Source organism: Sparus aurata, chromosome 9 (genome assembly GCF_900880675.1).
Source record: "Sparus aurata chromosome 9, fSpaAur1.1, whole genome shotgun sequence".
NCBI lineage: Eukaryota > Metazoa > Chordata > Actinopteri > Spariformes > Sparidae > Sparus > Sparus aurata.
In genome coordinates, this window is record NC_044195.1 from 12,624,759 (window position 1) to 12,652,743 (window position 27,985).

Consider the following 27,985-nt stretch of genomic DNA (forward strand, 5'->3'; position numbering starts at 1 on the left):
GTGCTTGGTGATAGAGCGATTAGTAAAAGGGAGAGAGAGGTACAGACACACACACACTGGCAGAGAGAGAGAGAGAGAGAGCAACAGGATATTTTGTCACTATGGTTACTGGCAGGAGATTTCTGTATGTCATGCTGTTCTCATTCAGGGCAGTGCAGTTGTAGTGCTCTCAGGACAGAGGCTTGTAACTGAGATAAACTTTGTCATGACTTGTGGATCGATGAGGCTTCAGTAAATACAAAGAAAAGCTTGTTCCTTCTGTGAGGTAAGTTTTCTTTCCAATTTTTTTTTTCTTTTTTTTTTTTTTTTTAGGGTCAGAGTGAATTATTCATAGTAAAATAGATGGGACATCATGTGGGATAATGTGTTTGTATGATTCATGTAACTGTTTCAGTTGGCTGTTGGTCTTGAATTGGATCCCTGTTGCGAGAAATGTGCTGTTTTTCCAGGGTTTAGGTAGCATCTACATGCGCCAGTCTGAAATCTATTCTTGCAAAACAAGTGCGGAACAAAATTTGCATCTTAACTGTAGAATGGCATTTTCAGAAGGTATCTCATCACACCTTTGTAAACCATAGTCTCATCAGTTGAACATAAAGAATATTGGATTGCGCAATAACATCGGCCTTCTTGGGGAATTTCAGTGTTGGAAAATACCTATTTGTATGAGAGTGAAAGCAATCAAATCACAGTGTCGACACTCAAGACTTTCACAACAGTGTAATCAGGATAGTAAAAGAATAAAACCTAGTACAAGAATATTCTTCAAACACATTTAATGTCTTATAGCTACATCTATGAATATTTATTTTAATACTGAGAGAGGCTTTTGAAGTGTATCCTCGCTGTATGTTTGCCACAAATAACTCTTCACTTATGTTAATGGGTCAGGAAACATGTGACTCCGCTGCACCATGTGCTCGCGTGGGTTATGAATTCAGCTCAAACAATATGACTTTCCAACTGCCTGCCATTCTAAGGGCAGAGCACCCTGGGGAAGCCGACTTCCTCATATGCAAGGCCATCTCTCAACACCAAGGGTTTTTTTTGCTGCATATGTGTGAGAGTGGTGCAGCTGCATTCAGAATCACGGTAAAGCCCTGGTATTGTTCACTGACTTCCTTCATGTCACTTTTTTAACCACCAACGGCACGAAAAACAAAAACAGCTATGTCCTGTGAGTCAAAGGAACACATCAGTGGTGGAATGGGCTAAAAGTTGAGGGCCCATGCTTATGTACACCAACTCTTTTATTGTCATATTTATGTGTAAACAGGTAAAAAAAAAATGTACTCTATTGTTGTTAACATGATACTCTGGTGTTCATATAATGAGCTAAGTCTTCATATTCAGACCACGGAATTAAACGCTAAATGTATGTGAGTAAAAACACACAGGTTCAGTCAGAAAATAGAGCTTTTTAGATCTTTTGTTCCTGTTTTCTAATCTTGGCCTTTCATCTATTTCATCTTGGCATTTTGTCTGAAAACAAGGCTCGATTGTGCAAATGTCAGGCTTGATTGTGCAAAGCCTTGGTTATTAGAACAGAGGCAAAGTAGAGGCAGAGCTTGGTTTCTGCCGAGCTTTGCTCCAAAATAACCACAAGGTGGCACTACACAGCAAAAAGAAAAAAGAAAAAAAAGTACAGTATTTGCCTCTCATTACATGACTCGCTCCTGTTCATGAATAATGAAAGGTAAATACCTAATGAAATCATCTTAATCATGTCCTGAGTGCTTTATAATTTATTACAGTTTAAAGAATCCCACTCTATGACAACAGAGAGACATTGTCAGGTTATTTTCATGAAACTTCCAGTAAGTGCTCGTAGTAATGAAAGAGACGGTTACTTCTTCAACTTCCTTTTGGAAAGCAAGCTCTTATATTCATAAACCTGCGTGTGCTCTTGTGCCAGGCTTGCATGGGACAAAAGAGTTTCATTTCAACATAGACAGAGACTCAGTGTTTCATTCACTGACGTAACATATGTCTGATTTTGCTTCCTTTATGCGGAGGCATTGCAGGTGAAAAAGGGTAGGTTAGGGTTTTATTAATAGATATACCCACAAACCTTTCCCTAGTTGATGAATTACATTATGTTTTGTATTGCAAGTTACCTGAAATGGAACTCTTAAACATGCAAAGGAGGCATTGCCTGATAAGAAAAGTGCATACGTGCCATTTGCATACATTTTAAAGAACACCTAGATGTATATTTTAGAGGTGTTCTTTCTAACAGTCTGACAGCAGACATGTTATAGAAGTAGGACTTCACTTGTATTTCCCCCCCTTAAATACACACTCTGACCTCCACCAAGGAGGATATGTTTTTCCATCCATGTCTGTTGGTTCGTCGCTTGGCTGGTTTTTCAGCATGGTTACCCAAAACTACTGAACGTATTTCCGTGATATTTGGAGGATGGAGGACAGGTCTTGTCAGAGAATAGAGCCCATTAACTATAAAGGGGTGGATCCAGGAATTCCTTCTCACTTTCTTTTACATTGTGGGACAGGGATTTTTCCTTTTTTTTCATCAATTTTCATCAGGTAATAACCCATGGATACTGATGAAAAAAATCTGCAATATTTACGTGGCTGGTATCTTTGAGTGAGTGTAATTTGATGCAGATCCTATGTCTAGCAGGCTTAAATCATGGTTCAGCAGTTATGGGTGGTTCAAAATTGAGAGTGATACAGGGCTATCACGTAAAAATAAGAAAGTAGAAAATAAGAAGAGAAAATGTACAAATGACTGAAAAACTTTTTCAACTAAATCATTCACATATTCTTTTTTCCTTTTCACAGTTACTGGTTCCTCCACTATCATGATGGGTTCTTCCGCTGTGTCCATGGCCTCCTCCTCCACCAACAATGACTCCAATTTTACCTGTGACACCCTGTACTCCCACCGGGACTATGCCAGGGTCGTCATGCCTCTTCTCTACTGCATCGTGTTCTTTGTGGGACTGCTCGGCAACTGTCTCGCCCTCCACGTCATCCGGTCCAATCTGAAGAAGATCAACTCCACCACCTTGTACTCTCTCAACCTGGTCATTTCTGACATCCTCTTTGCCCTCTCTCTGCCTCTGAGGATTGCATACTATGCCCTGGGCTTCCACTGGCCTCTGGGTGAGGCGCTGTGCAAGATCTCAGGCTTCATCTTCTACATCAACACCTACGCTGGGGTCAACTTCATGACCTGCCTCAGCATAGACCGCTTCATCGCCGTCGTCCTGCCTCTGCGTTTCTCCCGATTCAGGAAGGTCAGTAACGTGCGCTACATCTGTGTTGCTGTGTGGCTTGTGGTTCTGGCACAAACCCTTCCGCTGCTAGGCATGGATATGACCAACACGGAACCTGATGGCTACATCACCTGTATGGAATACCCCAACTTTGAGAAGGTTGACCACATCGCCAGTGTACTGATTGGTGCCGTCTTCCTTGGCTACGTCATCCCTGTGGTGACCATCCTCGTGTGTTACTCCGTCCTGTGCTCCAAACTCCATTCCTCAGCCAAGAAGAACCATCTGACCGAAAAGTCTGGCCGGAACCGCAAGGCCATCGGTGTGATCTGCTGCGTGTCCCTGGTGTTTGTCATCTGCTACAGCCCCTACCACATTGACATCCTGCAGTACATGATCCGCAAGCTGACAGCGAAGCCTGACTGCGCTGATCTCACAGCCTTTCAGGTGTCGCTGCACATCACCGTGTGTCTGATGAACCTTAACTCCTGTTTGGATCCTTTCATCTACTTCTTTGCCTGCAAGGGCTACAAGAGGAAACTCTTGAAGATGTTCAAGCTACAGGTCAGCATGTCCTTCTCCAGCGCAGTGAGGACATCACCTGAGGGCTCCTCGAAGGATGTTATTGATGGCAACAAGATCCAGCTCAACAGTTCTTATATGGGTACAACTAGTGAGAGACTCACAGAAAGGAGAGGACTGAGGCATGAGTGAACGAGATAGCTGCTGCACAGAGTGAAACAAGATGAAGGACCTTTAAAGCACCGGCCTGCTTTAATCAAGACCAGTCGAATAATGTGACTCACTCACAGACCATCAGGGACTCCAAGCAGCCACTCCGCATCTGGATCCGTAAAAATTCAGCTCTTTTGCACCACATTATTTTACACCAGGGAAGATCTTTAAAAGTACATCAACAACATGACTCAGTATTTTGCAAAAGGGAAACTCTAGCATGTCCGTGCTTATGCATGTTTTCTTATCAACATCAGTGAATTACTCAGGAAAGCAGAGACTATTGCAGCTAACGAGAGGAGCGGAGGATACTTTTTCATACAAAGCATGCTGTCTCCTGACCACAGACTGAGTTTTAATGAGGAAGACCATGTTGGAAGTGGACAATCAACTGATAACGTGGACATGTGGGTTGTCAAAGAGTGTTTTCATGTGCAGTGTGTGAAGTTAGTATATTTCTAAAGGCAGTATACTCAGCTGAAAACAACAACAGTTAAAAAAGCACATTTTTGCAACCAAACAATGACCTCGCGTCTGATCACGTCCTCACTGTGTTACTTTAATGAAATGAAATGTTAAAGCAGAAGTAGATATGAGTTTCAGACCCAGACAATCTCAGGGTTTTTACCTCAGGTTTCAGTTCAGCACAAAGTTGTAATATCTCAGGGAAAATAGGCAAACTGTACACCCATTGTTTTAGCTGCTTATCAATAGATTAACTATATAAAAAAACAACTAATTTGTTAGAAAAACTCCCTAAATTTCTCTGCTTTAATGTTCTTTTCCAGATGGTAACAGTGGGTCTGGTCTATGATGTCTTTTATTTAAAGGGGATCTGTGGAGTTTCCTTGTAAAGTTGTAAGTTTTATTAAAATGTTTGTGTTATTCATAATAATGCAATGTGTGTATCTCCCTAACCCCAAGGACTACTTTAAATCTGGCATTCTTTGTTTAAGCAGCTTGCTTATCTTCTTTGTTTATTTGCTGGTAAAATGCATCACATTGTGGTGGGCTATCACCACAGCCCTTTAAGTAAAATAGTGTGAAACCATTGTTAGGACTTGAAAATGGCGTCTCGCATGTGCACGATGACAAGATGAACAAAATGTGAACCCAGTCATTCAAACAGTTTTAGGTATTTTGTGCACTCGATGGAATATCGACCAAACTGGTTTATATATATTTTAAGGATTCATTTCAGAATGTTTTTTTGTCTTTACAAATGAACTGTTTCAATGTTTCTGTGTTTGCATCATGAGTTTTTCTTGTTTTTCACTTTTAAAGAGCTCTGAAAGTTTAAACAGTTAAGGGCCGTGGGGTATGATGTTGAGTGTCAAACTGTCGGCTGCTGTGTGATTAAGATGGACATCCAACTTATAGTCTGCTCTTCAATCCTCTTCTGTTGACCTCCAAACATTCGTTTCAGCTCATTCAACAAGTCGTTTGGCTGTTCAAATGTTGAAGAATTTCAGATCAAGAAACCCAAATCAACCGGCTTGCAGTGCACCATCCACTGTCTCAACCGTTTCTACCATTTACTTAGAAGTCCATGGAATAAAATAACATGGGCCAATCGGGATTTGGTTTATGATGGGGGTTCCTCAAATACCTATTTTTGGGTCAGTGTTGTTCATCAGTTCAAATCAACTCAATTCTGTCACCACTGTTCAATCCAGCAAAAAATATATATGTGATTTATTTTGTAACATGGCACATCACTTGTCTTTTTAAAATGCATTTCAGCATAACTTATATGTATAAATGTAAGAACTCCAACTTAGCATACGTGGAAAATTTAACCAAAGTGTAGTGTAAACACAACTATTGGAAAGCAAAGCCTTAAGGTCAATGTTTCTGCCATTATTTAAAAAAAAATAATAATAATTTATTACTTACTACAGTACAACGAAGCAGCTACATTATGGTTACGGTGTGAGTAAGCGTAAGGGCTAGCTCACTCAGGGTTATGGCATATGGGTGTGGTTAAGATGGCAAATGAAAACTTGGTTTGGGGTTAGCAGAGGCGAGCACATGTGGTTATCATTTCAAATGAGCTTTAAGTAATGGTGGAGAGATCTACCGTGTCTGTGTGTGTGAGAGAGAGAGACGATTCCAATGCACAGATGATATAGTTTCATATCCTGCTGCTGATTTTCGTTGATAAAATAAAAGATGCTCTCTTTGATGCCAAATGAATACGTTAGCAAATAAAGCTAAATTCATGCTGTTCTCAAGACCCATGGATTCAAAGTCACACAAATACTGACTGGCTTTTATCAAAAGGGACACAATATATTTGACCTGAATCAAAATTTACGCTGAACATAACACCTTGTGATGACATGAGTCGTAGGAAGAAGGTTGTTGGTACATGTTTGCTCTCAGTTCTGCATTTTAAAGGAAGTCGTTTGTAGACATAATGAAGCCTCTACTCATAGTGTGTGTCCTCAGATTTCCTCACCATGTGTTCTTTGGTTCAGTCCAAGCGATAAACACAATTCTGACCTCTGCATTCTTTAGAATAAGATCAGTATGCATATATCAGCCATCTGTAACAATGGAGTGGATTCAATTATTCACAAAGCTTTTGCCAGAAAACTTACTACTTTGGTCCATCTTTGCTGCACACACTTTGAGAAAACATTAAGGACAGAATAGCAGGCCAAGTAGAGAAAATATTCACCTCATATCAACTATGGATCGCACCCATGCATCCAGGAGGCCTTGTCAACGAATGACAAAGAAAACAAGCTGTATGTGAAGATACAGCCAAGAAAGACGAAGCATTGGGGAAAAAAAAGTTGTTGATGGCAAAGCTCATCATCCACATATTAACCACAGCCCAGGCTCCAACAAAAACCACAGAGAAAAACATGCTTACAGTGAACAAAATACAATTTATTACTTCCTGCTTGAAAAAAAAAAGTTTGAACTTAACAGAAGAAGTTCTTTTTCCTCTAATGTTCATTCAATTTTCAGAGGAGGGCCACTGAGCGAGGCTATTCAAGATGCTTAATTCCAGGAACTGTTGACGTGGCATTTGATGAAACAGTGCATGGAGTGGTGCATTGAGGTTATTTTTTTTATTACTTATTTATCATAATGAGAAATGTAAATTGAACCTCCGGGTTTAGGAAATTGAGATCAGAATTTTTCTCTGTTGTCATTTAACAGTCTGAACGATTAATCACATAAAATGATCAGCAGACTGATCTGAAAACTGAAACTGATAGGTAAGTGTAGCACTTACAGTAAACATGATGAGTGAATCCCCTGACTGGCAAACCAAAAGATCAAGATTACAATCAAGAGCTCTCTCACTCAAACACACACACACACACACACACACACACACACACACACACACAACCTTTTGACCCCTTTCTGTTTCTGGGCTTATTAGAGTAAGAAAAACTGTTCATGGCGATCAGGCGCAAAACAGTCTAGAGTATTATTAGGTGTTTATTTGCACCTTGACCTCTACTTTAACTTTATTTGCATATACGTATTCATTTTTTCCTTTTTATTTTACTGAAACGTGTCCCTTGCTGATTAGTCTAGTGGCCTGAATTGCAAATGAGCACTGTATTTCACACATATAATTGCCATCTGCTTGATCACTCCTTTGTTTCTACCACCTGACTTCTTCGGGGGATTAGGGGAACGTGCCTGTGTCAAAGGGACGAGCTGGGATCAACTCAGCGCAATGTGTCTGAAACATGGCAATTTCAGAGGCGTAGAATTCTTCTGATATTCTAATGATCTGATTATTTCAGTTACATGAAAAATTAGATTCTGCAGCTTGGATTTGTTTTAACTTTCTTTCGACTTAACTGTCTAGTTTGCAGTGTTTAGGAGTGATTACTGGGCCAGAAATGGAGTTTAATTGGTATATATCATATTTCTATTTGTGTATAATCACCTTAAAACTAAGAATCGCTGTGTTTTTGTTATATCAGAATGAGACGCTTATATGTATAAAGGGCGCGTATCCTCTTCCACGAAGTCTGCCATGTTTCTACAGTAACCCACAATAGACAAACCACACACTGTCTCCAAGGAGAGCATTTGAGATTTTCAGTGGCCACTGTCAGGAAGGGTAAGACAACGGGTGTTCACTTGGTTGCAATCTGCAACCACACCACTAGAGGTTACTACTACACACTGGATGGACCTTTAAAGTCAGTTTCCAGTCAAAGGTTGACTCTTTGATTGTGCAAAATGACGTGTGTGCAGAGGTTGACACTACAGGGCTGTTTCCACATCGATCTGCTAAAGTGGGGGTGGTTTCTCTGTACTCACCTTAAGTCTCAGTTGAAATGACGTGAGCAGGACTTTCTATTCTGGAGAGTCAATTGTGTGTCACTTATACATGAATGATGCACAAACACAGTGTCTGCACACCGAGAACAGACTGTCCAGTGAAGTAGGGATCAAGGCATCTTGAGTCCAGTTTTGAACACGTGTCCAACTTTTGGGATGAACATTATTTAGACATTTGTAGATGCTGGATTTTCAACGAGGGGGAGGATGTGACTTTAAGTGTCTTTAACTGTAAACATCGTAATTGAACTTCTGGTGGAAGAAGCCATATCAAAAACCGATTATTATTAAGAAGAGTGTTTTTAGTATTTCTAAAATATTTAACTTTCAATTTAAAGCAGACAAGTTCACTTACCGGATCTAATCAGTGATGGGAGAGAAGGGAAAAGACAGCAGACATGAAAACACATACAAAGAGGGTGAAGACAAGGAGACATAGCAATAAGATACATTTCTACCATTTTGTATCAGAATGAATTGAGTAAAGTGTTACAGTGTTACTAAGACCTTTTTTTGTGTGTGCCTCAAAGGTCTGTAATTTCCCTCAGTTATTGACATAGATAGAATATAATCTCATGCATCATGCTGTAATGCAAATTAGAAATTGAATATTTCCTTAAAAAAACAAAAAACAAAACGTTAGTATCAGTTATCCTAAAGCTCACAGTTTTGTAGTGATCATTTTCAGCCTCTAGAGGACAGTATAAAACAGGGTATAGAGGCTGCTGTTAGAGGAGGTTAAAAAGGAGGCTTCACACAGACACCACACTGGAAACCAAACCTAAATACTGACAGTATCACTTCATCTTTTTTATAAAATTCTACCTTTGCCTGTTTTATGTGAAACGAGTGACAGAGTTTAAAATAAATTGAAAAAAAAAAAAAAACATAGAAGGGAGGCACAAAAAGACACAATGTTGTGTTAATAGATATGTGTAGGTATAAATGCACCTACAGTAGGCTATATGGTTTATGATAAAGGTGGACAATAAAGACAGGGATTTATTATGGAGCGGGAGAACTCGCCGAGGCGACCGCTTGACAAGTATCAAAGAGAGGAAAACATCACACAGACTGTTGTCATAACAACATATTGCAATGAACACAAAGTACCATCTGGCGTGAGATTTTTTTTTTCTTTTTTTCTTTTTTTTTTTTTAAGACACATCGAGAGGACAAGCCGATAGATAATTATTTCCCGGGAATAAGAATTAGACTGAATGAGCGGCCTCCTTGTGAACGCTGCGTGCGAGAAAGAGAAACAGTTAAAGTGAGCGTGGAAAAAACAGAAGTCCATCGTCGAATCAGGGAAACGCCGCAAGTTCGTGGGAAAGTATGATTTACTTTATGTTTTTTACGAGATTTGCCGCATAATGGGAATGGAAAGTACCAGTTAGGGGAGAGAGAGAGAAAAATGGGGAAGAAGTTTTGATTGCACAACGTGTCTTTGAGCCAAATGTCCTAATTCGAAAGTTGTTTCCAGCTTGCACGCACATTAATCACGCACATTAATCTGTATTCAGCGCGGGTCCGGTCTGACCTTGAGCTTTTCACCTGAGCTATGCGCTTTGCATCCATTAAGTCGACGCGGTGTTAAAAAAGAAAAAAAAAACATCTCACAGCATCAGCGTGAAGTGTCTATTACCACCGTCTTATTTCCTGTTTATATGGCAACTGCCTCAACATCCTGTTTTTAATTACTTCTCTCCAGCAGCAGATGCTTCTCACAGCAACCTGCTGTGGATTACTCCCCTGAGAACTAATGTGCTGTGACAGACCCCACTTTTCCAATCAATAACTCGCCCTAAATCTGCCATCTCTCTGCCTGCCAAACACACTCCCACTTCTAATGGCACATCATTTTCTTTAAGGGGGTGTAATTGCAGACGGTGGAAAAAAAGAAAAAAAAAAGCTGTAGCCCCCTTTTTGTGTTCCAACTACGTAGGTACTGTAAAGGAATCTAAAGTATAGAAGAAAAAAAAAACGGCACAGACACAGGAAGTGATGGGGGCTTTACACTGTGCTCCGTCTCGCCACCATTTCCATCACATTACCCTTTGAGAAAGCGTTCACTTCCCTGTTTTGGCTGAGTGCTCAGATAAATCGCTGTGCTGCTTCATAAACCTGTTGGCGCACGCTTGTCAAGATGTTTGTGTGATTCCTGCGGTAAGTGCAGTCTTTTATTGTTCAGGCGAGGGCTACCAGCTCTGTTTGACCTTTAAGATGGAGGAGAGGAGGAGGAGGGGGGTAGTAATTCTGGCAGACGTGTTTTATGGTCACTCGTGGTGTTTGTGTGTGCGCGTGTGTGTGTTTTGGTGCAAACAGTTTTCAGTCATTCAACTTTAATTATTATTATTTTATTTTATTTTTTTTATTCTGTAACTTTATAGTAATTGGTTTCCTAGTTTAGAAAGTCATCACCCACAATTCAAAGAGTTGGTTAGTACAGCGGTTGAAAATGAAGAAGTCACATGATTTACATCAACACACTTCAACTTTCTCAGGGGGCGAAAATTCACTTCCACATTTTTCACCCTGACTACAGGTTGCAGTAAAGCCATCGTTTCTACATTCTGCTGTGTATATACGGTTAATGCACATGTTTTGCCTGTTTATGAAAAGTCAAACTTTGTTTATTGAACACACGTGTCACCAGAGTAAAAACATACTAAAAGTAAAACATATCACATATTCTTAAACACTAATGGTTAAGACAACAGAAGCAACACAGCATAAAGATAGTACCTCTCCATACCGCAGAAGTTGCTTTAATCAGATATGAGTGGCAAATGAATTCTCTTAAAGGATAAACTCACCCCCCAAAAATATAAATGCAGTCATTACTCACCCCCAGGCCAATTGAAAGTCAGGTGAAGTTTCATAGTCCAAGAAAAAAAAAAGCATTTCTAGAGCGTCACAGCAAAACTGCACTCTCCTAAACACCTGAAGTAGATGGGGACTTCTTTGAAAACATAAAAACTAAAAAACTAAACTAAACATAAATGACTCCATACATACAGAAAAAATCTAAGCTACTAAAAGATGTTACACACTTTTTAAAGCCCAAATCGTCACTGTGGCTGCTAAGTTAGAAGTGTTGGTGCTTGCCCGATCTGAAGTGGGCGTAAGAGCTTGACCATGTCGAAGGTGTGAATAACATGAATATCTTGAGGCTATTATGATTGTTATTTTTACATTTTAGAGCGAACCTCTTGCCAAAAAGCAACCGAGGCCTTATTTGGGATTGAATATGAGTCAAACCTTCGTGTAAAAGCATAATTACGACGAAAGAGGCACTTTTAAGATTTACCGTAGTTTCAGTTTTGGGTTCTTCAGTTATGAGTGCGACCTGACAGGCAGGAGAGTAATGGTGAACCGCTCCTCAAGCGTGCCTGTCAGGTCGCACTCAGGGATCGACACTTTTTGCCTGCCACGACGGTGACGCGCAGGAGATGCAGCAGCTGACGTGAGTAGTTCAGAAACCTTCTTTTTCATAAACTCTAACGTGCCCAAAACCGAAACTACGGTAAATCTTAAAAGTGCCTCTTTCGTCGTAATTATGCTTTTACACGAAGGTTTGACTCACATTCAATCCCAAATAAAGCCTCGGTTGCTTTCTGGCGAGAGTTTCGCTTTAAGATGAGTCCCTAGCTTCTTCAGTAGTTTAGGAGAATACTGCAGTGCTGTTTCGCTGCTATGCTTCAAAAATGTTTTGTGGACTATAAAACTTCACCCGACTTTACGTCGGCATGGGGTTGAGTAGGTAATGACTGAATTTTTGTTTTGTGGGTGAACTTATACCAAATTATTACATTCCATATATCTATATATTTTCACTAATTTGTTAGCTGAGCCACTTAACAAAAGTCTACAAAATGGACGATGTCTCCTATCCAGAAGGAGATAATGTTGATTTCCAGTTGGCCAGTATTAGTCTTCTTGCCAGCAAGGTGTCACAGGCTAAGACATCTTTATTGGATGTAAGAAGGGAAGGAAATGAGGGGAAGATCCCAAACACAACACTGAGAACCTTTGGTTTCCAGGTTTTTCAGGCTGGTGATACACTGTCATAGAGTGTAGACAACCTAGCCAGAGTGTAGTAGGTACGTTGAACAACCTTACATTGAATAAGACCATATCTGGCACAAATAGAAACATTTGTGCTTTAACATCTCAACCCAAACTTCCTCTCCCAGATCCCCCCACCCCCTCATAAGGGTCTCAGGTTGACATTTAATTATGATATGACACATCCAGACAGAGATGGTCTGTTTCTCTTCCGCTGTCTTTCACAGTGCAGCTGCACATCTTTTAAAAATAACTATTCAAATGATCAAGCAGCAGCTTCTGCAAATTGTAGGACACAGATATGTTCACAATTAAAAGCAGCCTCTAGCTAATTCAACCCTATTGTTTCTTCAGTAAACTTAATTTACAGATTTTACATTCTTTTTTCCACAAACAGAGAACTTTTGACTGAGGACTGATTAAGGATAACTTCTACATAATGTTCATAGGTAAGTTGCATTACTTGGTCTTGCTCCTCATATCTTTTAAAACTTGAAAAGATTATTTCAGTTATAAATGACATTCAGTAAATATATGAGACATTTCTGTAGTATAATGCAGCATTTTTCTGACAAATTAAAACCTAGAGAAATCTGTAGTTTTATTCAAGGTAAAGGCGAGTTTCCTTTTGTCTCATGTCACTATAACACTTGGGCAAACATCAGATGATATGTAGAATAGTGAGGTAGGAAGTCTGCGAACATGACTAAAAATAAGATGATCTAAACTTTAAAACATTACCTCATCTGTGAACATTTCTGCCAGAGTCACGTCAGATTGTGTTTCATTTTCAGTTGTGGTCATTTAAAGGTCCCATATTATGCTGTTTTTCATAAATTTCACACAGATGTCAGAGGTCCAACAGCACTGTATTTGAAATGTATTGCCCCAAACCCATCCGTGCACCTTTAAATGCTAATGAGCTCTGTCTGTCCACGCCTGCCTTGCCTGCTACACGCCCCTCTCAGGGAGAGGATGCCGCTTGCTCTAGCGGTAGCATGTGCTAATGTTTTATGGTGGATGTATCGCTATGGCTCGCTGAGATGCTGTCATTCAACCATACCAGTTTGACCCAGAAGGAGAGGCTCCCGAAGAAATTCATACTCTGGGGCTGCAGCAGGACGTTTCAGAATGGTTAATGTGTCTGAATCATGTTAGTTTGTTCGTATGTGTTGTTATAGTTACTACCATGTAGCTAATGGCTAACAGCTAGCAAAAGTGGTGTTTGTCTCCAACATAGTCTCCAAACTCTTGGACACTGTTCGCATCGTCTCTGTCTCCAGTCTGCACATGTTTCCAGACTTTTTACTGTGACAACCAAGCTCCCTCTTGATATTGTTAACATTAAACTCGCTTCAAACACCATTGCATAGCAGACCGAAGCGGAGCTAACTAGTTCGCCAATTTCAAGCTGACTTCACCATACTCGTAGGCAACTGTAAATACTATCAAAACGTGGCTACACTTACCTGTGGCTCGGGTGCAGTTGCTGGGTCCCGTATGGGTGGGACTGATCCTTTTACGAGGGTCAGTGTCGAGGCAAAGCCAGCTTTGTACTGACCCTCGTTACTGAAGCAGTCCGACGTGAAGTGGTTAGCACACACATACAAGGTAACGTGAACCACAGCCGGCACGTTGTCGTTAAAAATTAAACGCAACCACTGTCTCTTCTGTTCTTCTGTAGCTGGGACAGAATATAGGCACTTGATTTTTTACAACCAACAACAGAGCAATTTGCGTGTCTAGCTCTCAGCGACGACATTGCGAAAAACTGCTATCTTACCACTGGACACACCGAACTTCACCTCAGGGATGGACGCCCCCCTCTCGGATATCTCCTATCACCACACAGAGGAGGCAGGACTATGAAAATGACTCCTTTCGTCACGTAATGACAGGAGCTGAATCTGAACAGCCTGTATGAGCGCAGTTTTACCAGTGGGTGGGCTGCAGAGACCATGCAGGAATCGTTTGCTTTCCTCATTCTGGGAGTTGGTAGTCTCAGGGAGGACCAGTTTATGTAGACACCAGAGAAAACGTGTTTTTCATAATATGGGACCTTTAACAATGACTTCAACAACTTCAGTGTTCCAGGGCTAGTTATGTCTATGCAGAAGAAATGACATCCTGTGCCTTTAATTAAGACCTTGCTAGAAGCATATGACCTTTCGATCTAAGTCAGTTATTAGGACTCTACCTCAAATCATGAAAGCAAATGGGCGATAAAGGGCAAAAAGGAATGATAAAGGAATTGTTGAATAGACCATATTCACACAGTGGCCATTTTTCTCTGATGTCGCACTCAGGGTGGGAAGCCTAAATGTCGTACAGCTGTGTTCCTTATTGCAAGTTGTACAAATATTGGGAATCAGACAAATTGTTGTCATTTCACTGCTTCCTGATTGGTAAGCAACTCCAAGGAGAATGGAAAAGGGATGATTTTGGTGGACCTGGGCCAAATTTCAAGGTAAAACAACATATTTGATTAGACCTTCCGTTAAACAGCTAATGATAGCATAAAACCACTTCCACGTAAGCATCACCGTTAAGTAGTGTGACGCGATGCGATAGGAAATGTATGAATGAATTCTAAAATACCAACACGTGTCTTGGACACTTTCATTTATGCCTGGAAGTAAAATGTACTCAATGTTATCAAAGTAAAGTTAGCGAGAAAGTGGCTGAATGCTGATGTTGGTCATCAAATATGTTATTTAACTTGAAAATATGGCCTAGGTCCCTCTGGATTTCCCTCTGCATTGACTTTCCAGTCGCTGAACAAGTAGAAATTAGTGAAATGATAATTTGAAAGTTTCCCAACATTTATATGACCTCTAACCTGGAATAAACCAACAGGACATGTGAACTTCCTACCCTGAGCATGACGTCAGAGAAAAATGGCCACCATGTGAATGCAGCCTCCTGAAATAATCACCAATATCTTACTGTGTTCTATTAGTTTCAGAATGACACTGGATCTAAACTTCTCCAACATGTCTGTGGATGCTGGAAAGCCGGAGCAGGGACCGGTGGAGTACCGCCTGTCGGGCCTGATCTTCTACTGCTTCGTCTTCGTTATAGGAGTCATCGTCAATCTGTGTGCTTTATGGGTGTTTGCCCTCACCACCAAGAAGAGGAACTCTGTCACTGTCTACATGATCAATGTGGCAGTGGTGGACCTCACCTTCATCCTTCTGCTTCCCTTCAGAATGGTTTACCACCACCAGGACTACTGGCCCTTTGGAGATATTTTCTGCAGGATCAGTGGAGCTCTCACCATCTTCTACCCCTGCATGGCTCTGTGGCTGTTCGCTCTGATCAGTGCTGACCGCTACATGGCCATCGTCCAGCCGAAGCATGGCAAAGAGCTGAGGAACGTCCCGAAGGCCGTGGTGGCGAGTCTCGGGGTGTGGCTCATGACTCTGGGCTGCACTGTACCTTTGCTCTTTGCTGGGGAAGACCCTGATCGCATCTCAAACTTCACCACCTGCATCAAAATGCAAGACATCATCTACATGCGCCCCGACAATCTGGTCAACTTTGTGCGACTCATCTTCTTCTTCCTGCTGCCCATATGTATCATGATCGGCTGCTATATTGTCATTGTGGATAATCTGATCCACGGCCGCACATCCAAGCTCAAACCTAAAGTGAAGCAGAAGTCCATCAAGATTATCATGACACTGATTGTCCAAGTGTTGGTGTGTTTTGTGCCTTTCCATGTGTGTCTAGTGGTCCGTTTGCTGGGGGACAGCATGGATGGGGGTTTTAGCACATGGGCAGTCTTTACCACCTTCCTGATGAACCTGAGCACGGTGTTAGACATCATTCTGTACTACATCGTCTCCAAGCAGTTCCAGGACAGGGTGATCAGTGTGATGCTGTACAGGAACTATCTGAGGAGCGTGAGACGTAAGAGCAGGCACACACACACCGGCAGCATCCGCTCAATGAGCAACGTGACCAGCGCCATGATATGAAACAACCGTCAAACTTTTATGTAGAACAGCACGCTGGTATGTACCATGCACACTTTTGGCACAATGTAACACTGAATGCATCACTGTGTGCACGCTTCATTATCAAAAGGATCAAAACTTGCAATTAATTTTCTGAGGTGTAATTTACACTCACAGTATGGGAGTGCTGCTGTTGTGGCAAAAACATCTGTGTTCAGAGCTGATTGACTCACCCATGAGACTTGAGATGTTTTCTGTGCATCTTTTTGCTCTGGCAGACAAAGCACGGGTGTCTGTGGCTCAGGTGTAGTACATGCAGGCGTAAATAAAGCTCATGATCATTAAAAACATAGCCCACAGTATCTCATTGTCTGCCTTGTTATTATGTTAAAACTCTTCTCAGCCTTGTCACGGCATCAGCCAACATCTATAAAAGGCCTGACTGCCTCCGCAGGGGAAAACCGACAGGAAACGATGGTGGGTTTTTAAGGGTCGCTGCACCATATTTGCACCTTCGCCTCTGCAGCACCTCCGAGAATGTCATAACTTAAATATCAGCACCATTATTGCATGATGTCATGCGCATCATTCGAAAATAACGCAAGTTTCACAATGTCATATATGCTGTGTTTAAGCCTTACACTCGATACAGGACATCATTAGAACACAGAAGCGGCCTGAAAGCTGCTGTAAACCCATCGACCAGGTGATGGCAGCATGGCACAGCTAGATCCCATCTTCCTGCCAGAGCAACACAAAACAGCCCTGTCTTTAGTATGAAGTGGATAGTGCTACATCTTTGATTCTCTACTTGAGGGTTCTTTATACCGTCTTGTGTCTGCATTTTATCACATTTCAGCCGGCTTTATAAAAGCAAACATTTCACTTTTTACCCTGTGAAATAACCATGCAACCTCATCACAGAGAAGTTGTTAACTACAGCCGTAACAGCTTCCTCAACCGCGAATCAGACCAAAGTGTGTTTATGGTGCAATGCGAATCGTATTGATTAGATGTTAAATGATTCAGTCACTTAAAGTGCATTTACAGTAACATCCTCGAGAGATGTCAGCGAGGCTATTTACTAGATTTAAAGCAACCTTAACCTTAAAAGAGAAAACCTTTTGTGCACAGGGATACTTTAATGTCAGGTCTCTGCAAGATCTTGCAATTTATCCTCAATTTATACCTCAAATGGCAGACAAGTGATGAGTTAGGGGGGATTGAATGTGTGACAGTTCTGTCTCTATGAAGAGACTGTTTAATTTAAAAATGAAGGGGGGAAAAGCCTGGTTTTGATAGGTGCCCTGCACAAATGTCACCCAAGCTAAGAATTGATTTCTGTGTTGCCAGTTGCTAAAATAATCAAGTTAGTGTGTCTGTCACACCTACACAGCCTTAAGTGGATTAGACGGTGAGTCAGTGTAGCTGAGTAACTATGTAGTGTCTCATGCAATTAGACAGTCAAGGCATCCTGTGGTGTGACCACATGTACGGCACATTTTTGGAATAGTTATCATACGGATGATCGATTGAAAACAAAACTAATTAAACTGCTTTAGACTGTGCAATTTCTTAATGTTTTCTCACATCTTCCCAAGCAAGCCCACTTAAATTCTCCCTGAGATGAGTCAGTGTAACACAGTGGTTAAAGGATAGACTGTTCTCCATGTGGTTCTTGGTCCGTTTGTACCATCTTCACAGGTCAAGATGCAGCCAGGCTGTAGGATACGGACAGGCTAGATTTACACTGTTTTAATAAGAGGAGGCAGACTACCTGATTTCCATCTCACATGGAATTCTGGGAACTGCAGTTCATCACATGATGATAGGTTTATTGGCCAGTGGACTACAAGCAGATTTATAACCAAGAGGTCAAAGGTCAAATGAAACATCAGAGCGTCGTCTATCTGTCCCACCTGTTAGACATCAAAGAAAAACCAGCCACGCTGCTCACAGCAACTGGCATTTAAAACAATTAAGTTTCCTGTCAAGTCCCTGTGATGAATTATCCGGAAGCTTTACCCGCTGTAATTCTAAATCTTCCCAACAAGTGCCTTTGTTGTAGAGAAATTAATGAAAACAAGATTGTCTTTCATAGGAGCTGATCTAACAGCGCGACAGCCAGCTGCTCTTCTTTGGGAATAAAAACAGTCAGCATTAAACACAGCTCGCACAAAATACTTTTTTTTTTTTCCTACCACTCGTGTGGAAAACAAATCAGGCGGCGAGCGCAGTGGCCATCTGTTTTGTTATTTGATATGTGTGAATACATGTTGTAATGACTTTGTTTGTGAATCACTCTCCGCGGCAGAACACACGAGAGCTCTCGAAGTGCTGGAGTGTTCAAAGCTAATCATATAATTGGACACAATAGTCGATGACAAATGGAGACGCTTGGAGCCAGCCAGCTGGGGAAGTGAATATGTAATCATTGTAAAATCATATCATTTTTGCATATTTGAAGACAGCTTAATAGAGTTTGCGTGTCAGCACACTATCAAATGATGATCAGAGACAGTGTTGCCGTGTTTGTTTTTCTAAATAGTGCTTTGTTGGACTATCTATCTTTATCACAATTAAAAGTGTTTCTCTGCAGTTTGTGTCTTACATGTTCATTTGTGTTGCTGTTTGAAACACATTTTGGACAAATGTCCACTGTGAATATAACAAAAAGAAAATGTTGTACAGCAGTAAACAGTCTACTGCGGTGAATCCCAATCAGGGGTACTGTTGTAGGAGGTGTAGGTGAATTATAAAGAAAAGTAGCTATTCATATATACATATACATCTATATAAATACTGTTCTATATGTAAAGTACACAAATATACACAAATATATGTCTATATATGTACATGTATATATGTATGTATGTATGTATACTGTATACTAATAGGTAAGCAAGCAATTTCTTGACAGATGACAGAAAAAGGCAAAACATTTCAAACGTGGATACATTTTGTAAACGCTACAAACAATTGATTGCTGGTGGAAATAGTATAAAGTAATGGATGAATGGTTGAAATGTCTTTCCTCTGTTGGTCAAACAGGCAGTACAGTAGTACAAATGCAAACTTGACAAAAGCAGCTTACACGCGGACAACTAATTGAACAAACATACCAAGAACATGATGGATAGTATGAAGGGAAGGCTATGGGGTATAACACACAAAAAAGGTTTGGAAGCACTGGTCAACAGTGAAACTTACCGCCAAATGTAATCTGTTACTACAAGAAGATCTGATATTAGAAATACAATTTTAAAGATTCCTTCCACAAATGTGTAAAGACAAACGAAAAAATTGAGAAAAGCGAACATATAGATTGAATGTGAAAGCAGCGTGTTATGATCCACATTGATGTTTAGGCAGCAAAGTAGGAAGTCAGGCAGAGTAGAATAAAGAGTAGTGTAGGGACGGTCAAAACTGAAGTTAAATGCAATAAGCAACGTATTTTAACCCAAACCAGAAGGTTATACTAAACCTATCCAAGTAGTTTTAGTGCATGAACCTAACCGAATCATTTTGTAGCCTAAACCTAACCAAACAGCGAGCATACAACCAAGGTCCAGTACGCCTAACGTTGGAAAGCAGAAACGGTCATGTTATTCTGGGAATGGTGATATATGTCTTTTTGGGAGTGACTGGAAAATGACCTATTCGGACATTTAGGTATATGGAAGTGTTGCATTAATGTGTCACATATGTCAAGTATTACTGTTGGACCAGACGCAACTCTTAACTCGCGGTTAAGTCCAGTCTCAGTGTATGTGCACGGGAGGCTGCAAGTCCCCACTTCACACTAATGTTTGCTGGATATTGGACCTGGATTGGTGTTCAAACTATTTGCGATGTCTCAAATCATGCTCCACTGACCCGCCTCTTAAAATCCGAGTTTCAATGAGCAATGAAAGTGGAAAACAGCCTTCTAGTGACAAACTCTCGCACATACATCATTCTACAGAGTGGCGCTCAAACATTCAGCTGTAGGAACAAGACAGAGAACACATTCTTGACTGGAGGGGGACTTTAAACATTTATACTATAACCTCAAAAACACACAACTGAAGCAGTTTTTTTTGTCACCCCAAATGTGTTTGGAACAACAGCAGAAACAGTTGCATTTTGGTTTGGAGCACTGTTCCCTACACTTTTACTATACCATTAGCCTTCATGTTGTTCCCATTAGAGCGCAAGAGGACATGAAAGGGAGCCCGTAATGTTATATAGATACTGTACACATCCAGCCTCGCCTGGGCCTCCTTTCGTCTACTGTATGGCATTAGCAACAAGCAGCTGCCTGCATTTACATCATTTAGCGTTTCTCTCAGGGCACTTTAATACACTGAACCTCTCCCCTGGTAAACTTTACAATAGGATGTTGAAGGATACTTCTGGACTGCCATAGGAAATGAGAGGCACATGTGCGTGGATGCAGCGGCGCAACAGTGGGTTCCCCCCTGTGATGCTGGGCTTAAGGGCTGCACAATAAGACTAATGGATTCCTTTTGTGGACAAAACTAGGTTAAGCACATGAGCTATTGTTCTTATCTGTGGTAGATGTACAACGATATCTTATGTACAGTAAGAACTGTGTGAGGTATTCCTTTTGTTTAGCCAGAATAGCTTGGCAGAGGTAATCTTTTCCTTTGGCAATCGCAATCTACTCCCGCATTGTCTTTCGTCTCCATTAAAAGGAGATAATCTGCCGCAAGAGTTTCAAATGCTCCTAAACTGGTTCCAATTGACCCTGCAGTTAGCAGAGGAAATGTATGGCCTTGACTACAGCTGTGTGTCTATTTTAGCAGATTGTTCTGTTGCTGATTCACACACACCGACAGCCACCATTAGCACGTATAAATAATGTAAGGCCCTCATCTCTCTCTGTTTTTCTTTTTTTTTTTTTTTTTTTCCAACTCTCTACTCAGCTAAGTGCCTGCATGGAAACCTTGGCCTCCTGCTTGTCAGGATCTCCATAGATTAGTATGAGATTTATTTTAAGTCACTATAGCAGCACGTTCTTGACAAGGGTTCCGCTCAATGCATGTGGGAATGTTTTTAATTGTATCATGTGAGGGTGGAAAAGGAGCTCCGGTGGGGTCTGCGTCAGGTTGTGTTAATATTTAATCCGGTCTCACTTCAGGTTCCTCATGATCCACTGTATTGTGAGAGCCGAGCGAGGAACAGAGACATAACAGGGCGGATAAAGAGACGCGGGTAAGGACGTTGTAGCTCCAGCACTCAGGATGTAGTGTTGCGAAAAAGCTTGTGAAGACACTATTATGCGATTCCGGTCGTGTTTCTCGTCTCTGCCGAGGCCCGGGCCATTGTGCAAGCCTGCCCCGAACAGTGAGTGATATTATGGCAGCTAATGCTAATGCACTCATTTCAGCTGATGTGCATCTAAAGAGAGCTGACTGACAAATTTAATGTAAAAGCAGGTGGAGAGGAAGGGTTGTGTGTGCCTAGGGAAGGGAAGAAAAGGAGGACACTGCTTTAGCCTGTGGTGCTTGTGTGTGTGTGTGTGTGTGTGTGAGAGAGAGAGAGAGAGACACAGAGGAGATGAGGGAGGGAAAGGGTGAGACACAGAGGAATGGAGGGGGAGAGCAAAAAAGAGAGAGGCCTTCCACTTCCTCTGTGTGCACATCACGTCTCCTCTCCCCGAGCTCAATTACAGGATTGATACTCAGAGAGGAAACTTCATCATGTCGTACAGATGTCTTCACTGGGAGGAAGAGGGAGACGACGCATGTTGTCATTTAACGTGACACGGTCGGCGCTCATTCAAAACAAACAAAATGAGAAACAGTTGGACTATAGATTTCATTATAGGCTAATAATAAATATGGAGCGGCGGTTAAAGAGTGGGAACTCACAGGAGGGAGAAAACGACAAACGCTCGCTGGCGGCAGAGCGAACTGGAGGTGGCCATGCCTGTTAGACAGAGAGTTTAACAATTCTGCTGAGTGAATTAATCTAAAACAATAACTTGTAAACAATAATACTCTTTCAGTGAGCCATTCAGCTCCATCATAGTAAACATTTTTTATAACCCAGACAGCTCTATAAAGTGCTTTAGGCATCATTGGGCACAACCGTCATTAGTCAGTGCCTGCGTGTAAATGTGAATAAAACCAGTGTGTCGGTGATGCTGCGCAGACACGAGCCCATATCTATTTTACACTGTTTTATTTCAAACGTGACACAGGCAGAGAACACACTCCACAACAATGGCCATGTTTTGCTTTAATTTGATTAGGTTTTGTCTCAGCAAATGCCAAGTCCTGTTTTGCCTCAAGAACATATCTCTTAATCACGTTCCATCCAGGCTGCGTCTTTCATCTAAATCTCACAGCCGTGGCTCACACCCAACTTTATTTCGCTGAAAGGTAGGGAAAAAAAAAAAAGCGCACTCGCGTGCATGCACACACACACAGGCACACACACACACACACACAGAGACACACAGACACACAGGCAAGCATGTGCACACACACACATCCAACAACAGGGAATACAATGACAAAAGCCCAGCTCTCATCTCTGTCACATGAAGTGATGTTTTGTGTTTAGCTGTGTGCAACTGAGGTGTGCGCGTGTGTGTGTGTGTGCGTGCGTGTGTGTGTGCATGTGCGTCTGTCTGCAGGGCTCAGATCCATGTTGTTTGGTTTGCTTCTCCATTAAGAGAGCTGTAAAGGAGAGGGAACAGATGGCTGCTGGCCCGCTCTGTCCTGCATCCTCTCACAACTGCCACACTTCCTGTGCGTCCATTAATCTTCTCTCACTACTCCTGCAGCACAACTTTATTAAAACAACTCAGGAGAGAGCGAACAACAAGCCCGCGCAGCTGTCAGGAGCAAAAGACAGAACCATTCGTCCACAGAAGAACGGCCTCGGATTTCTCGACGCATCTGTAAAACAGCTCGAGTAGAATCTGGTCGGCTTTGAAGCGGGCTCTGCAAAGCGCCCGCTGTAGTAGAGACACAATAAATGCTCATTAGAACGCAGCTGGAGCTGCTGTTGTTGCGGAGTTCATAGGCATAGTTTGTCAAACTTAAACATGTGAGGCCCCGAGCTCCCTGCCTGGGACAGACTACTGTTTCCTCCTGCTCTAGGAGCACGTGGGAACTGCTGCGTAATGCTAAAGTTTGGCCTGAGTACAGAGAGCCTTATAAACACTAAATCCACAAGCAGTTTGTCTGATACAGAGAAAGTACCTCGGATTACGACTCCGCAATTGAATCGGATTGTGCGTGTTTATTTTCAAAAATTTATAAAATGGCTCTCTTGGCTAATTAGCACGGGCCTATTAAAGAGAAATCAGAGGAACTTTTCCACAGAACACCACATAAACTGAAAAATAAATACCTGAAGCTTTATTCACACAAGGCCTAAATGGTGTTGCCCTACCTGATTGTTCTCATGGGATAGGATATATTACTATGTAGGAGGCCTGTGCAAATTTACATGTTGCGCGTTGTCATGACAAATATTCCGGGAACGAAGCACTATTTGGCCCCACGCTCTGTGTCCGTAGCAGTCAGCGGGTAAATTGAAAAATCAATTCCAATTTAAATTATTGGAATAAAGAACTCCAGGAGCCGGAGACAAAAAAAAAAAGAGAAAGAGAGAGAGAAACCCTCTTCTTCAAGATCCCCTTTAATTGGAAAGTCATTTCTTCAGGGTATTCTAATGGTTCTGAGGGAAGATTGCAAAATAAAGTTGATGAGCTGGGGGGGAGGTTAATAGCGCACGCTTGTGTTTGTGTGTGTTCGACTGACCCTGTGTGTTTTCTTTGCTCTGCCACACAGTGTTCAGTCTTCCCCTCCCTTATGACAGAGGCACCAAATGAAGACTAATCCGGTGGGCTCACACACACTCAGACACACACTCCCTCACGCCTGTGGTCACTTGTCTCATCCATCTGCTATCTGGGGGAGTGTCTGGGGCTCTTGGGTCAAACTAAATTAACCATCCCTCACTCACAATTGTAAAAATGTAATTGACTTAATATAACCAACCCTGGTGATTTGGAAACTCTGTGAGTAATTTTGTCGAAGCGTCCAGACGCCACTTCAGAATTGAAGCATCTTCAAAGTCCAGCATTGCATTGATGTATTGTGATATAAAGGGGCTGCTTGAAAATTCCTATGGTGTTGATACTGTAGCTGCACTTGGTATAAGCATTAGTTAAGTGGTAATAATGACCTTATTAACATTATTGTGTGAAAATAAGACTTGAAGTGTTAATAATAGTGTCATAAACACATATATTGTTGTATTACAAGACGTTTATAAACTCTTTTTTATATACCTATAAAACATTAACTAAAATTAACTCGTGAAAGAAACCCGAAACTTGGATGGAGGATGGGTCAGGGCCCAGAATAGACCCCATTAACTTTTGGATAAAGGGACAGATCCAGGATATGTTTCTCATAACACTGGGAGATAATTGACTAGGCAGTTCCCCAGCTGTAGTAGGTACTTGTCCTGGGTTGTGTTGTAGCTGTGGCATCAGTTCACTAATCGTTTGGGTTTTAAAGCCTTATTTACTGTCAGTGCTTTTAATAGACACCTTTTTAGTGAACCATCTCAAAAGACACACTGGTTAACGCTAAATACCACGAAACACCAGACAAAGTGATATACTAGCTGCTTAACACAGCATTTAGCTGCAAGAAAACCAATATTTACCTCAGAAGTTGGTGATGACCAAAAACAGAGCTAAAAGAGAGTGAATACTGGCCAGAGACACAACTTTAACTTCAACTGCTCACTAAAAGCAGTTGCCTTTACAACTCAAGAGTTGACTTTATGTCAATGTTCAACATGTTGATGTTTTTTATTGGCCCACAGTGGCCAAAATGAATTGGTTATCGCAGGTAAAACAATGCTCACAATTCCTGTAGCTATATGTAATTTATCCAATATGGCAGAGCAACACATCTTACAGAAGATACAAATAAAAGGACACAATTGATGTATTGGATGTAATATATTAAGACTTCTGTCAAAGACTCGGGCAGTCATTAGCATTGGAACAAGCTGGACATTGGTTTACCATTAGCTGAAAATAATTGTTATGAACAAGCTAGATGACCTGTTGAACAGTGACCTGATTCACAATATGAAGGACAATGGTTAAATCAAATCATTACCCAATGATATATCTAAGGCCTATCGCCTCTGCGTGTTTTTGCAAAGAGCTTTATAACCTCCATCCTTCCTGCTGTTTAAACCATTATCACTTCAGGATTGCACAAGTTTAAGCCTTAAATTGGCATGTCACAAATTTACGGAGATCAACATTGGTCGGTATTCTGCCTGCACCAAAAAAAAAACAGTGTGTCTTTCATTATATCAACAAGGCATTATATCATACAATCTTGTGTAAATCAATCTACCTTTCTGTCTGCCTTCTCTCCATCTCATGCCAACCTGGTCTGAGACCTTTCTGCACTGCCTTGTTGACATTAAAGGAGCACTGCGCGGAGACATTTCCATTCAAGAAACTTGTTGACATAGTTATCAGACATCAAAGAGCCTTGTGTCATTTCGAAAGGGCCTTATGAGAGTAATGGAGATGTTAAAGGGCATGTTGGCCCCCAAATATCACAAAAGGATGAGAGGATATGAACACGCTTTGACTGAAAGACTGAAAGGAAGGGAGAGCCCGATAAAAAAAAGGAAAACACTGAAATGCATTCTCTGGAGAGACAGAGCGAGGGAGAGGGGGAAGCGCTCGGCTCCATTTCCGCCTAAGAAGCGCAGAGTTAAAAGGTGGACCCTGTACAAATGAAACTCAATTTCACGCCACATTATCCCTCCCTGTTCTCTTTCCTGGCTTTCATTTTCATTAAGACCAGAGACAATCATAAATTAATAATTACTGCCGAATGTCTAAGCGCAGGCCGCAGTCCAAGCCCACCCCTCGCCTCTGTGGTCTTCCATGTTCACGCTTGCAAAATGTTAATTTAGGTAATGTGGCCTGGCCCTTGTCAGATAAAACTGTTTTGTAGTTTCGCTAATACATAATGGTCTATCTGATTAGGTGACATTAGTCCTATCTTTCAGACGATCAGCCTGCACCCTCCTAATGTCTCTCCACTGACTCAGGGCACCACTCAGTTATCAAGAGACGCGCAGTGCCGCTGCTTTCACTAAATGGCCATCTCCTGGTCGTAATGATGTGCAAGGAATCAGCTCAGTCGGGGTTAACAATGCAACCGACGCCATGCTGAAGTATGAGTTCAGCTCCAGGTAACACTTTATAACGACCATCAATAAATGGTAAATGTCTGACCTCCGCCCAGGGGGATATGTTCTCAGCTCTGTCTGTTGGTTGGCTGGTTGGTTGGTTGGTCTGCAGGATTACACAAAAAGTACTGGACAGATTTCCATGAAACTTTGATGGAGGATGGGTCTAGACCTAAAATACACCTCATTAACGTTTTGGCGTTGATCTGGTTAAACCGACGGATCCAAAAAACATTCATTCGCTTTGTCTATAACATTTCTAGATAGGATTTTTTAATATATATATGTATGTTTTATATTTTGTTATTGAAAAAAATGAAAAAACAATCTGCTGTATTTAGGTGGTTGGGATGTATCAGTGAGTACAATTTCATTTGGTTTCAAATGAACACCTGGATGTAGCAGATTTAAATATGTTTGATGTGATATTAGACTAGTCCTGATTTAATTAAAGGGGACTGTCAGGTCTTGGCAGAGGTATACGCTCTACTGAGTGCCATTCCACTGGTTAATGAAACTTTAGTTATTTCACCGTTACAGTGACCAACAATGAAATGCTTTATGAACCATTAAACACCTCCACCAAGGAGGCCATGTCCTCACCTGTGTCGTTTGTTTGTTAGTTTGGTGGTTTCTTGGCTAGTTGGCTGGTTATATTCCAACTCTATATTCCAGTATTGATCACCGTTTGAGAGTGTTTGGTCAGTGACCCATGTCTCTCCTCCCCCTGCTCCTGCAGTAAAGGAGAAGAGAAATGTTCGGTACCCCTGCCCACTTTATCCAATCAGGGCGGAGAACTCCATAACTGGTGGTGAACGTGCAGAGAAAAGAGCCCTGCTGTTTGCTGATGCGACTGGTGATTACCGCTGTGAGCTCGCGTGGTGATGTAGAGAGGAGGGAGGGGATTGCTAACTGCGAAACGGACAGGAAGTTAGAGAAAATGACAGCGTTTCTCAACATTTTTCGTTTATATTTCAGGGAACAATACATGGAACTTGATGGTGGCTCGTATCTACGAGTGAGTACAATTCGATGCAAAAAATCTACTATTCTCCCTGAACACGTTGGATATCTGGTGAGCATAAATTAAGCAGTTAGCAGCAGTGATACAAGCCGATCAAGGTTGATATTGGTTTAGGTTTGATTGAATTAAATTGGACTGTTTGGCCTTGGCGGAGGTATGCATTCTTCTGAGAGACATTGTAGTTTAGCAATCATTAAGTTGCAGTTGCAGTCGACGTTTATAAACCTTTAGAATCACTTAATAAACTGGTTATCAGCATTGTATTCTTTGTCACCAGTGAAATAACTATTAACTAAAGTTTGATGAACTTTAAATGTACCATTCATTATTGATGGTTGCTATACAGTGTTAGTAAACGTCATGTCTTTCTTGGG

General features: G+C 41.4%; 2 protein-coding genes across 4 annotated transcripts; both read left to right on the plus strand.

Annotated features, from left to right (window-relative positions):
* gpr183a (G protein-coupled receptor 183a) lies at nucleotides 1-5,683 on the plus strand. The gene is made up of 2 exons (XM_030427336.1): nucleotides 1-265; nucleotides 2,806-5,683. The coding sequence occupies exon 2, from the start codon at nucleotides 2,826-2,828 to the stop codon at nucleotides 3,954-3,956; it is 1,131 nt and encodes a 376-aa protein (XP_030283196.1). The 5' UTR covers nucleotides 1-265; nucleotides 2,806-2,825; the 3' UTR covers nucleotides 3,957-5,683.
* A 3,830-nt stretch (nucleotides 5,684-9,513) lies between these two features.
* Nucleotides 9,514-18,925, plus strand: gpr18 (G protein-coupled receptor 18). 3 transcript variants are annotated; one of them, XM_030427242.1, is made up of 3 exons: nucleotides 9,514-9,633; nucleotides 12,766-12,817; nucleotides 15,328-18,925. In XM_030427242.1, exon 3 carries the CDS (start codon nucleotides 15,335-15,337, stop codon nucleotides 16,346-16,348), a length of 1,014 nt encoding a protein of 337 aa, XP_030283102.1. In that variant the 5' UTR covers nucleotides 9,514-9,633; nucleotides 12,766-12,817; nucleotides 15,328-15,334; the 3' UTR covers nucleotides 16,349-18,925. The 3 variants fall into 3 exon arrangements, with proteins under 3 accessions (XP_030283102.1, XP_030283100.1, XP_030283099.1); XM_030427240.1 differs by lacking the exon at nucleotides 9,514-9,633 and adding an exon at nucleotides 9,669-10,466; XM_030427239.1 differs by lacking the exons at nucleotides 9,514-9,633; nucleotides 12,766-12,817 and adding an exon at nucleotides 14,428-14,835.
* The last annotated feature ends 9,060 nt before the right edge of the window (nucleotides 18,926-27,985 follow it).